The sequence below is a fragment of the Sceloporus occidentalis genome, unplaced genomic scaffold, assembly GCF_023333645.1.
Source record: "Sceloporus occidentalis isolate IW3139 unplaced genomic scaffold, rSceOcc1.0.p SCAF_53, whole genome shotgun sequence".
In the NCBI taxonomy this organism is placed as follows: Eukaryota; Metazoa; Chordata; class Lepidosauria; order Squamata; family Phrynosomatidae; genus Sceloporus; species Sceloporus occidentalis.
The window spans coordinates 3,087,220-3,100,614 of NW_028317033.1; the positions used below are offsets into that span (position 1 = coordinate 3,087,220).

At 42.7% G+C, this 13,395-nt stretch overlaps 1 protein-coding gene across 3 annotated transcripts in view; it reads right to left on the minus strand.

The window, feature by feature from the left end:
- The window catches only part of LOC149288214 (phosphatidylinositol 4,5-bisphosphate 3-kinase catalytic subunit beta isoform-like), a 36,172-nt gene extending 23,001 nt beyond the window's left edge, over positions 1–13,171 (minus strand). For 2 of the 3 annotated variants that reach the window (XM_089491935.1, XM_089491933.1), the window contains exons 1-8: positions 13,145–13,171; positions 11,689–11,835; positions 11,163–11,388; positions 4,312–4,535; positions 3,721–3,903; positions 3,396–3,563; positions 3,166–3,252; positions 2,054–2,299 (exon numbers count right to left, since the gene is read on the minus strand). In XM_089491935.1, coding sequence (XP_089348061.1) covers positions 2,054–2,299; positions 3,166–3,252; positions 3,396–3,563; positions 3,721–3,903; positions 4,312–4,535; positions 11,163–11,388; positions 11,689–11,835; positions 13,145–13,171 — 1,308 coding nt within the window. Of the gene's footprint in view, positions 1–2,053; positions 2,300–3,165; positions 3,265–3,395; positions 3,564–3,720; positions 3,904–4,311; positions 4,536–11,162; positions 11,389–11,688; positions 11,836–13,144 lie in introns of those variants that run through there. The other variant, XM_089491934.1, reaches the window with a different exon arrangement.
- Positions 13,172–13,395: the final 224 nt, after the last annotated feature.

A 13,395-nucleotide genomic window follows, 5' to 3' on the forward strand; every position in this document is an offset into this window, starting at 1 on the left:
AAGAAGGGCTTTGATTGTATCATATTATTTACTATTAAAAAAAGCATAAAATAGTGAAACATTTAGAAAAAAATGACTGTTTCTAACTTTTAGTTGAAAAATCTTTTACTCATCTATAAAAGGTAATGAAACCTGCTAAATAGATTCTACTATTTGTCCTGAGTTTAGAAATACCCAATGTTTTTATGTTTTTTTGCTTTTTTCTACACATTATGGGGCAATAAGTACAGGTAGCGTTTTGCTATTTCAAAGCCATTTTTTCCAAATCTGGTAATTCTTCCCCCATGTGCCATTTCGGGTATATTTGAAGCCGGCCAATGCAATTTACCCCATCAAGTCATATATTTTTGAAAACTAGACAGCCCAGGGTATTTCAAATGCTAGTATTTTAACCCTTTCCAAGCACTAATTATACCATCAGCCTTTGTCAAACTTTATGGTAGTAATTTTTTTTGCATTTGTTTTTTCACACACATTTTACTTCAGGTATGAAGGTTCTGGTATATGTCACTATCATAAAACACCCCAATATGTGTTTAGCAACATCTCCCGAGTACAGCGATACCTCACATGAATGAATCTGCCTGGCTGTTTGGGGGCAAAAGGGCCACATTTGGGGCATGCGCATTTTCAATGTTGAACTTTGGAGTTTGGCGATCAACTGCCCATGCCCTATTTGGTACATCTTTGAGCCGGGCCATTTCAGTGTGCCCAACAAAACCATATATTTTTGAAAACTAGACATACCAGGGTATTTTAAATGCTGGTATTTTAACTCTTTGCATGCACACATTTTCCCCCACACACCTATGTTTTGTATGAATTTACAGCTCCTGGTATATGTCACTGTCACACGACATCCCAATATGTGTTCAGCAACATCTCCTGAGTACAGTGATACCCTACATGCATGGGTTTGTAATTTTTGGGGGGAACTAAAAGGCCACATTTGGTACGTGTGCATTTTTCTAATTGGAAATTGTGTGGCCATCCTTCCCCCCCCCGTGTTAATTGGGACATTGTTGAACCCGGCCAATTCAATTTACCCCATCAAATCATACATTTTTTAAAAGTAGACACCCCATGGGCATTTAATATGCCATTATTTTAACTCTTTCCATGCGAGAATTGTTTTAAGCTAATGTGCTAATTTTAGGACTTGCTCACAAAAATATATTTTTTATATATATGTTTTTTTTTTTGCCTTTTTTAAAAATTTTACATTTTTTTTCAACTTGACATCAGAGGGAAATTATTTTTACATTTTACTGTTTTTTTTTACTATTTTTTTCTAATTATTATTAATTTTATTTTTTAATTTATTTTTACTAATCACACTGTGATTAGAAAGCTGGGCTCCATTGACTTGCATGGTTGAATGCAGTACCTGTATTCAACCTGCAAGTGGAGCCAGAGTTCTCTAGAGGGTCTGGAGACCGTCTTGCAAACTTTTTCATCTTTATTATTTTTTTTCCCGGGCCGCCGCCATCTTGCTGATGGCGAAGATCACCGGCAGCTGCGGCTGTGACCGCTCTCTGGAGCGGTCACAGTCCATCAAGAGGTAAGTGTTTGGTGTCGCTGGTTGCCTCCTGATCGAGGCATTCCAGCGACACCATTTAAGTTTAGGAGGTGATCGTTGATCGCCTCCTAAACGCTTTTAAAACGGGCATCCGCCGCCATACAATGTATGGCGGTTGTTGACGCCCCGGGGAGGGGCCAGAGATGGCCCCTGGTGCCGATCGTGGTGTTGCTGAATGCCTCGAGGTCGAGGCATTACAGCAACGCCGTTTGGCTGCAGAAAGCGAACGTAGATCGCTTTCTGCACCCGTTTAAAGACGTGCCGGTCCTGGCACGTCATTTGTCGTAAACCACTTGTTTTTCAGTGCCGTGCCAGAACCGGCAATTGTCATTAAGGGGTTAAACAAGATTTGATTTTTTTTTGCAACAGAATAAAACTTGCAGACTAGCTCGGCCAAGTTCTTAGTTCGTAGAAAAAAAGGAAGGCGCAAGGAAAATGAAGGGCGTTATTTGGAGAAATATGAAAGAAAAGTACCATTTTGCCAGCTTTCTTTATAGTCTGGTACTTGGGGTTCACAGCCTTGTTACCCTTCTTGTTCTTGGTCTTCTCTAGGACAGTGTAGATGGCCAAGCAGAGGCGAGCCATCCGTGGCAGGTCACAGACGTTGATTTCAAACTCCAGTGAAGCATTCCACGAGCTGTCGCTCTTCCCTGGTACTTCCAAACTCATGGGTTTACACAGCAGCTCAGTGCCATGGAATAGACCAGCCCGCACCACAACCTGCGAAACAACGTAAGAAATCCTATCATCTGCATCTATGGGACTGGACTTGGAGAACTAGCTTCAAACACCTCCATATTAGATTCCCTTTGAAGAAGAGACCTCTGTAAAGTGACTTTAGATCTTTTTTTAGTGTTGGTCCAATAAAAGCTATCATCTGTGACTTAAAACTAAATCTCCCTGACCAATACAGCTATATTGATTTTTCTTATCATTTAGCATTAAACCAAATTATTTAAAAACAGTGTTTCTTGTTTTTAGTGGGTCTATAAGTGACAAAACCACCTTTGTTATGGTAAATAAGTGTAACTCAAGGACACAATGTCACAAAGTCCGGGACACTTTGTGCTGTTCTGCCTCATTACCCCAAACTGTATAATTTCGTGAATTCCGTGTACACATGATTACACACCACAATCCTAACAGCATGTGGGGTAAACATTAATTACAGAGCCATTAACTGACTCTCCACTAAAGAACTGAGTCTACAGTTGGAGGAATAACATTATCTAAAAATAAAGTCATATTTTATATGCATTTAAATATTGGAGGGGAAATGTGTCCATACAAGATTCCTATTGCAAAATAGATCCTGGCATATGGTATGAAAGGACATAATGTGATAAGAAACCAACATATTTAAAAGAAAAGAAGAAAAGTCTTGAAAACGTTTATAACACCAAGGGCCCCCTTTCCGTTGACATAGGAAGTTACGTAAGGGTGAGATTCTTATATTTTGTTGCCTATGTACACTCTCGAACCAGATAAGTAATCACGTGGAGAGAGAGACACAGACTTGTGCTGCTTTGATAGCTGGGCATCAAATAACATAGTGTGAGCGTGTAATACTATACTAAACAGCTGACTGAAGGACTTGTTACCATGTCTTCTGTGCTCAGTTTGCTTCCTTTGATCAACGTGATCTTGTAAGGATGAACAATATCCCACACATTCTGAGACATCATCTGCAACAAAACATAAGCTACTAAGATCACTTATCCATTTAGAGCGATCATGGGCACTTCAGTCGTTATTATCAATATGCAATAATAAGCACTACTTAAAAGGGACAGTTCAATCCAGATGTATTACTCACAGAGGCACCTCGAGTTTTTGGTGGCAGAGGTAAAGGAGGACCTGATGCCCTCCTCTTCACAGCCATTTCAATTGCACTCATTTCCTCATCAAACAGCTTCTTAATATTACAGCATTCAACAAGAATAAGTCGCGGGAGTGTCTTGTTCATGACGCAATTCTTAATGTACTGCAAATGGTATTGAAATACTGGGTTAGGGTTGAATTTGACCTCTGTCTTCATTCCAATTGCTCAGTTTATGCTGGTTCCCAAATGGCGGTGAGCACTGCTTGCGGTAGTGACTATAGTTCACAGAAATCAATCAATTTCCAAAGCTGATACCTACCTGGAACTGAATTAAAGGATGGTCACCAAACACATATTCCTGCCTCCCGCTGACCTGCAGAACATAGTCATCGGGATCTACCTCCTCTTCCTCTTGGCCATGGATAGTCAGACGTTTCCGAATAGCCAGCTCATTTACCTTTAGTGGGATCATATTTGGCGACACCTGGAAGCTGAACACATCCTGGAAGTGAAGCAGTGAGATAATTCTGAGAAAATAATGGTGACATCAATTTATCAAGAAGGCACTGTATGACAGCATGGTAATAATGTCTTATGACTGCAGCTACATGACGGTTGTACTAGGTGCCATAGCTAGGAGCATGCCTATACTGGTACAATGACAACAAGTTTATGCCCCCCCCCTACAGTAGCCAGTACCTGGGATTTGTTTTGGAAGTAAAAAAGTATTTTAATGGGCCAAAAAGGAAATGATGTAAAGTTAAATAAGCTTTCAGGACTTCAGATGCCTCTTCTCCAGATGGCAAAGAATGTATGTGGATATCCATACTGTAAGCATGGTGTGGAGGTGTAGAGACTGGTCATTTCATGCCACCCTCTAGCAGGACAGTTAACGTTGAGTGGACCTTACCTGACAGTTGTTGAAATGGATGGCCACAACAAGGTTGCCACCATACAGCTTGTCCTGAATGTTCTCCTGAAGAGTTGGCTCCAGCTCAGGTGGAAACGTGCACTTCAGCCATTCCATCCAAGTAAGCCTAAGTAAGGACTGGGCCTTGTCCTCGCTGATCTTTCTCATCTTGGATCGGAATTCTTTCACCTCATTATCGTTCAAGGCATCAAATTCATGGAGACCTGGAACAACAATATGACCAATATCAGTTACATTCCCAGCAGACGACAACTAGTGCTGTTGGAAGAATGTCAGAACCCATAAATAAACAATTTATATTACACTATGTAAGAAAATATCACCCTAAAACCATTAAACCAGTAAACTTAAAGTAACGAAGGTTGACATTTGACATATTATCTTGGGCCTGGGTATCTTATTTTTGTAGGATTACAGTTTACATCATACGCACTTTAATGCAGATGATAAGAAGCATGGTCCTTTTAGGGAGGTGATCTGATATAACGCATGCGATATTACTGAGCAAATCTTCCACGTTGGATTAAAAGGATGAATTTCCAGAGTCAGATGGAGTCGGAAGCGTTAAGAGAAAATGTAGCTAATTTGCAGTTTAGGATACGTCACAGAACAGGTTAGTGGAGGAATTAGGTTTTAGCTGTGCGGAGACTCAATGCTCGAGGTAGTAAGCTTCGCACTGCTTTCACTGTTTTTCACTGGAATGAATACGCTCATTTTTAAATTTGTTTTGATTAAAGTGACAGGAACGCAGAATTAGAATCTGCTATATTTTTTCTGCTATAAAAACCTTTGAAGAAAAAGTTTCTTTACATTAAGTCTAAACCTCTGACCCTCTAATGTTAGATTATGACCTCTTGTCCTTACACTTCTCCTTTGAAATAAACTTCCCTCTTGTACTTTGTTAAATTCCTTTATGCACTTCAATGTTTCCATTTTTGTAACACATGTGTTTTACTTTCCACTTTACCATGTTCCTATTTTGTTTCTACACACATATTCTACACACATATTTTTGTAAATATTTTATTACATTATATTTGTTGCCAAGGTATAGACATTAATGGCTGTGTGTTGAGTTATATTGATGTGTACAGGCTGTACACTCACTACTTTACATTGTAGTAGAGTGTCATTTTTTCAGTGTTGTCACAAGAAAAGTTATAATAAAATATTTACAAAAATGTGAGGGGTGTACTCAATTTTGTGAGATAGAGATATATATATATATATACCGTATTGGCTCGGATATAGGCCGCCCCTGTATATAGGCCGCACCCTAAAAGTTTGGTGCTTTTTTAAAGAAAAAGTTTTTTTCTTTAAAAAAGCACCAAAAAAACATGCTGCCACTCTGTCCCCCCCCGAGATATGCTGCCACTCTGTCCCCCCCCCCGAGATATGCTGCCACTGTCCTCCCCCCCGAGATATGCTGCCACTGTCCTCCTCCTACCCCCGAGATATGGTGCCACTGTCCTCCTCCTCCCCCCCCCCCGAGATATGCTGCCACTCTGCCCCCCCCGACTTACCAGAGGAAACTCCCGGGTGTCTTGCGGGGCCGGCGGGGGACATCTACGCAATACGTGTATACAACTTCCGGTGCCGGGTGCTGCTCTGGTAAGTCTTGGGGGCAGAGGTAAAACGCATCGTCACCGGCTGCGGCGATGCGGGTAGACAACCTCCTGTGCCGGCAACCCCCCCCGTGGAAAGTGCTGGCAGGGGAGGCTGTCTGAGCGTATCAGAGAGTAGGATGCAGCAGTGGCGGAACTACCGGGGTCGCAGGGGTCGCGACTGCGACCGGGCCCCGGCGGCAGGGGGGCCCAAGCCAAGCCTTTTTAAATAAGGCAGGGGCATCCAACATGCGGCCCGCGGGCCAAATGCGGCCCGCGAGACCTCGAGGTGCGGCCCGCATAAGATCGGCAGCCAGGGCAACCGATCTTACGCGAGCCGCACCTCAAGCCCTGCTACTTACTTGTGCGAGGGTCTTCTGGACTGCACAGAGGAAGCGGAGTTCACGTGACATCCTACTTCCTCTGTGCTTTAGCAGAGAAGGCAGAGGGAGGCTGCGCCCCCTGCTGAAGTCTGTGAGCGGCATCGAGGAGCTGCAGTGCAGGTAAGGGGGTGGGGAGGGTGTTTGAATGAGTGTGTGTGATTGAGGGAATGAATCTGTGAATGAATGATTATGAGTGTGTGTGTGATGTGTGTGTGATAGCATGGATGTGTAAGTGCTGGAACCTAGGCATGATGGGACTGTGATTGCTGCTAGCAATCACACTCCTATCATGCCAAGTCAGCCAGTACATGCTGAAACCTGGCCAGCTGCCCCCCTTGTGTAGTGATGCTGCCAGCAGTATGGGGTCTGCACATCACTTACAGCCACCCTGTACCAGCGTGTATTGGCTGACTTGGCATGATAGGAGTGTGATTGCTAACAGCAATCACAGTCCCATCATGCCTAGGTTCCAGCATTTACTGGATGGATGTGTAAGTGCTGGAACCTAGGCATGATGGGACTGTGACTACTGTTAGCAATCACACTCCTATCATGCCAAGTCAGCCAGTACATGCTGAAACCTAGCTAGCTGCCCCCCTTGTGTAGTGATGCTGCCAGCAGTATGGGGTCTGCACATCACTTACAGCCACCCTGTACCAGCATGTACTGGCTGACTTGGCATGATAGGAGTGTGATTGCTAACAGCAATCACAGCGAGCACAGTCCCATCATGCCTAGGTACCAAGTCACATTGCTAATTTTGTCCAATTGTGTGTTACCTACTTTTATTAAACATGTGAGTTTTTATTATTATTTTTAAAGGTGGGGGGTCATTTTCGGTTTTGGCTAAGTGAACCCTGAATGTTTTGGTCCAGAATTTTCATTTTAGTTAATCCCTAGAATAAATCTAGGGAATCCTGAATTTGTAGTCGCAAAACTTTCAAGGTCCAGAAATCAGTGAGAGGAAGAGTAAAGGTTTTGTGTCATTTTACTTTATTTTAATCTGCATATTTTATTAAATGCCATATTTTTTGTCACAGTGAAAAATGAGTGCAGCCCGCGCACGTATACAATTCTGATGAAGTGGCCCACTGCAGAAAAAACTTGGACACCCCTGGATTATGCCCTTTGTACATGCACCCCCTTTTCTTTGATTTTTTTACAGATATGATTCAATATTTAAATTGAATTTGTTTAAAAAAAATTGTTGGGTAAAAATCATGTTTTTGGGGGGGGGGTGAGGGGGTCCTTAACAGATTCTCGCACCCGGGCCCTGAGGCGTCTAGTTACGCCCCTGGGATGCAGGTCCCCTGCACCGCTGCGGGGGATCTGTATCCTAACCCCGCTGCCTGCCCGGCGCCCGGGACTGCATGTCCTGGGCGTCGGGCGCTAGACCCCGAATATACGCCGCACCCCCACTTTAAAGACTTAAAGTGGGAGAAAAAAGTGCGGCCTATATTCGAGCCAATACGGTATATATATATATATATATATATATATATATATATATAATGCCTGTATTTATTTACTGAGGGATCAAGAGGTAAAAAATGATGAAATTGCCATAGAAGCTAAAGGAACGGCTGACAGCTTTCTTCAGCACTGCACTAGAATTACTTGGCATATTCTTCCTATTTGTTTCTATGTAAAATGACTGATGTAAAAGATGTTACATTAATAGATCGGATTGCGGGTTAAAGTGGAAAACACTATGATATTGTGGACATTTGAAAAAAATGATAGGCAGATAAACCTGAGATCCAATTAAGATCAACATGGCAAATGACAAATGATTTAAGTGAATGGTGAAGAGTGTGGCAGCTGCAGTTTAATGTTGATAAATGTAACATAATGCATGTAAAACTCCCAAGTGTGGTCACTCCTCTATCAGTGACAACATTAGAGAGGGACTCGCAAGTAATTATTTCTCAAGATTTAACAGTAAGCGGACATTGCAATAAAGCACTGGAGAAATGTGAAGGAAAAGGTGAGAGCGACCAGCAGTATGAAGATCTCTGGTCAGGTCTCACCTACAGTGTTGTGTACAGTTCTGGAGACCCCGTCCCCAGAAGGATATAGACACATTGGAGAGAGTTCAGAAGAGGGCAACCAAAATGGTGAATCATTTACAGGATGACAATTATAGGGAAATATTCAATATGCATATATTAGAGAGGAAATGTTATAGAAACTTAACAAACAGATTTAACAAAAGTTTTTTTCAAATGAGGGAGGCCAAGAGGTCATAATCTAAAACTAGAGGGTCAGAGGTTAAGATATAATGTTTAAATGTTTCAATACTTTATTGAGATGGTGGTAGATGAATGGAACAGCCACCCAGCAGAGGTGGTAGAGGCTAACACAGTGAGGAAATTTAAACATGAATAAGATAGGCTTGAAGCTATCCTGAATCTAAGGCCAGACTAGACGGGTCAAGTGGTACTTATCTGCCGTCACATTCTATTTTGTCAGTATTTCAATGATGTGATATGTGTGACAGACAGAACTATGCTTCCCATTGGTTACAGAAGCCTGGCTTCCCCTGTATTCCAAGAAAAAAAGAATATTCATCTGGGAGCCACTACGGACATTCCTAACGTGTGATCCTTCTCCCCCAGTCCTGACAGCTCTGTGGCACAGACTTGAATTAAACCAAACCCAGAACTCCGTATAACCAGCACCATATCTCCGCAAGCAAGGACCACAAGCTTATTTCCATGAAACTCGTTTTAAGTGATTTCAAATTTTTGACAGAGGCCCGGAGGTACAGAGAAGGAGAAAAAAAAACTGGACAGAGGAAGCCTGCATTTATTAAAAACAAACGACCGCGTGCAAAGAGAGCGAGTATTGTGACCTTACAAATCAGGAACATCTCTGTACGCTGGCAAACCAATATATGTACACGTAGCTATGTAGTTATGTGGGGCAAGAAAAAGAAAAGAACAATTGTAATAATGCCTCTTTGCTTAACAGTTTATGTATACACGATAGTGACAAATTCTAACTTTCCATTAATCTTCTGCACGAGTCAAATATCCTCAGCCCTAGTGGCTTGTCTTGGAGATCCTTCATAAAAACTGTCAGCCCCCAAGTTATTAACAGTAATGAGGGGAAAAAAGCGGAATATTTGCCAGGTTTTCCGGGATTCTACAGAAGGAGTTCCGTGAAGTAGTAGGGTGGCCCTAGATCCATCTCCTTCCCTTAAGCAGACACCCAAACCTGTTTAACAGGCTTTCACGCCATCCGTACGTTGCATGCCACCTGGGCATTTGTGAGCTCTCAAAATATCCTTAAACCAAGAGATTTAGTTATCTGGATGTCACCGAGCTTCCCTCTGCCACTTTGAGGGTTAAAACCCAGCACTGTAGTATGAGTGCAAGACAGGACCAGTCACCAAAAGCTGGAAATAAACGCTGCTCTCAGGGAGTGTTTTCCTTGAGATCAGATGACGTTGAAGCACAGAACGTCAAATGTTCTTAATTCCTCTGCCAAAGTCAAGTCAAAGCTCGTCAGTCAGGGCAGGGCTCGCAGATCTCAGTTCTTGGGAAGAAAGCCAGTTACACATCAAACTGTTCCACTAACCTGAGAGCTGGCTGGAGCTTTAAAGCTAGCGATGTAGTCTTAAAAAACAAATGGCCGCACTGTAACGCGTAGATGTACATTTCTATTATAGGCATAGCACAAATCTCAGAGGACCCTTCTATATGCTGGTATCAAAATAAATATTTTAGTGTTGTTGTTGGAGAATAACAAATATAAAACAAATCATTTGGTCATGGGCAAAAAAAAGTAAGGCAGGCAGTTGTATAACCACGCAACTTTGGGCATTAGGATAGAGCTTTAATGGGGGGGGACTAACCACTGGATGGTTTTACACGAAGATGGACTGACTGGTTTCCCATCGCTTTCGCTTGTGTAGCTTCATTGTCTCTATGGTAGGATAAAATGGCAACATCTAAATGTGCCCTCAGTCACTGCTATAGTAAATGGGAAACAAAAAAGTGGATGCTAAATCTTTAGATCACTGCCCTGATGTTAATCGCTCCTTCTTTGTGGATCACCAGGGTGAAGGCTATAAATGATCCGCAGGTTATAATGGTTATACCACTGCATCCAAACACAGAGGCATTCAGATTTCAAAATGAAGTTAAAGGCCAAAAGATACATTTCATATATCTTGTATACCAACCTTCTGAGACCCATCAGCTGCTTAACGGAGGTTAGGTTCCTGAACAAAGTTAATTGTGCAAATGACCACGCATACAATATTTTTATCTAGTGTACTATGTGTATATACAACACACTAAACACCATCTAATAATCTGCACTGCGTTACAACATAAGCTAAAGGCAAACTTGTATTTACTTATAGGACATAATAGTAGAGTTGGTTAAGTGGTTTAACATGGGAAGCACCACTTGTTTAATAAATAACATGCCAGTCTGGGTCTGCCACAATGTAACTGAAGATCACATCTAAAAGGAGCAGGATAGAGTTGTCTGGATGTATTAAAGCACTCACTATGTTTATCTGTTTACACACACAGTATCAGTGTCTCATGGAATCCGGAAGGTTCCGGGACGCAGTACAGTGAAACGGTTGCTGGCACAAGCTGCAGCCTGACCTCACTCCACCAATCACACTCCCGCTGGCCAAATGTCCAGACTATCGCTAGATTCCAACACCTATCACCATCCTTAATATAACACAAGAAGCTGGCTTGGGAATGATAAGCAGCGCAATACCAGCTGGTGGCCCATTGTTTACGCATGCCTAGGTTAAGCTCTGGGTGATGTATCAGATTTCATCGAGGATTATCTCAATCCTATTTTTTTTTATTACCTTTCCCTATGAGAACACCGATTTTGGAGTCCAGCTTCTCAGCAGGGTTGCAGCTCCTGGATACGAGTTTTAAGACAGGCAGGAAGGGTCGGACGTCGCAAAGCCGTCGCGTCTCGTCTTCCAGCTCTTCGTGGACAGCAGTTTGGTTAACACATTCGAACATGTAAGAGTCAATCTCCAGGAGGAGATGATAGAGAGGGTAATTTTGTGCATGCATCCATAGGAGCTGTGAAGAGATAAATCCCAAATTACAAGCAATACAATTAACAATGAGGTTGTGCTCCCTTGCTATAACTGGAGTATGACTTGATATTCCAGTTTTCACTTCACAAATAACAAGTGGAGTTTAGCAGCCATTCAACACATAGAGCGGACACAATCTCTGGGTCCCGTCACCCAGTAGGCCCAGTCTTTAGGTACATACTGGGCTTCATCCATTCCCATAATGTTCCAGGACTCAGAATGTCTAGTTCGTGGTCCAATACCCCAGGCAGCACCAAGTTCACAAACATATTTTCTTTCTTACCTGCTTAATTTGTGATATAGATGCATCCCGAGGCACGTCCATCTGCACATAAATCCCAGTGGGAAGTAGGATGTCCACAGAAACATCTGTAGGGAGCTGTGCATCCGCTGCCCAGATGTCCATGGGGTCCGACACAGCGGGAGGCATCTTACAATGTTGGGTACTACCTGTGAAACATTATCCTATAGGAAGAAAAGAGGATTTACCGAATCAGTCGAGAAAAACATGCAGTGCATTGCTGAATGTTGAATCAGTAATGTGTTGATGATATAAAAACTACCATTATTTGTGCTCGAGTTCTTCCTTTCAACAGCATCTTTATTTCCGGAAACACTTTTGCACTCTATCCACTGTAATGCACTAAAACAAAAGTGTACTAATCATCTTGAAGTACATTGGTTAATGTGCCTGTCAATCACCACCCAAGGATGACGGGTCTTCAGTTAAACAGGAGAGCAGCATATGTCGTATTCCTGCACTGTACAGAGAGTGTGCAAGCAGCCCGGGTGCCATCGGCATCACCTCCCATTTATTTCAGCATTAGTAAACACATTCACACATGGACTTTGTGCTGGCACGAGTTGTGACGTAATCCTGATGAATGTAGCAGATAATGCATATACAATGCTGGAGAGCACGCTCATAAACTACAGATTGCAAGTCTAGAGTTAATAGCGCAACAAACTCTAACATTGAAAGAAGCATTTTAGAAAGTCTTTGTCGTATATACACTGAAGGAAAAAATTATTTGATCCCCTGCTGATTTTGTATGCTTGCCCACTGACAAAGACGTGATCAGTCTATAATTTTAATGGTAGGTTTATTTGAACAGTGAGAGACAGAATAACAAAAATCCAGAATAACGCATTCCTCGGTCTGGGGCTCCATGCAAGATCTCACCTCGAGGAGTTTCAATGATCATGAGAACGGTGAGGAATCAGCTCAGAACTACACGGTCTTGTCAATGATCGCAAGGCAGCTGGGACCATAGTCACCAAGAAAACAATTGGTAAAATTCTATGCCGTGAAGGACTAAAATCCTGCAGCCCCTGCAAGGCCCCCCTGCTCAGGAAAGCACATATACAGGCCCATCTGAAGTTTGCCAATGAACATCTGAATGATTCAGAGGAGAACTGGGTGAAAGTATTGTTGTCAGATGCGACCAAAATCAATCTATTTGGCATCAACTCAACTCCATGTTTGGAGGAGGAGGAATGCTGCCTATGACCCCAAGAACACCATCCCCACCGACAAACATGGAGGTGGAAACATTATACTTTGGGGGTGTATTTCTGCTAAGGGGACAGGACAACTTCACTGTATCAAAGGGACGACGGATGGGGCCCATGTACCGTCAAATCTTGGGCGAGGACCTCCTTCCCTCAGCCAGGGCATTGAAAACGGGTGGTGGATGGGTATTCCAGCATGACAATGACCCAAAACACATGGCCAAGGCAACAAAGGAGTGGCTCAAGAAGCACATTAATGTCCTGGAGTGGCCTAGCCAGTCTCCAGACCTTAATCCCATAGAAAATCTGTGGAGGGAGCTGAAGGTTCGAGTTGCCAAACCTCAGCCTCGAAACCTTAAGGAGAGGACCTCCTGAAATTTGTGCAAAGCTGGTGGCCAACTACAAGAAACTTCTGATCTCTGTGATTGCCAACAGGTGTTTTGCCACCAAGTACTAAGTCATGTTTTGCAAAGGGATC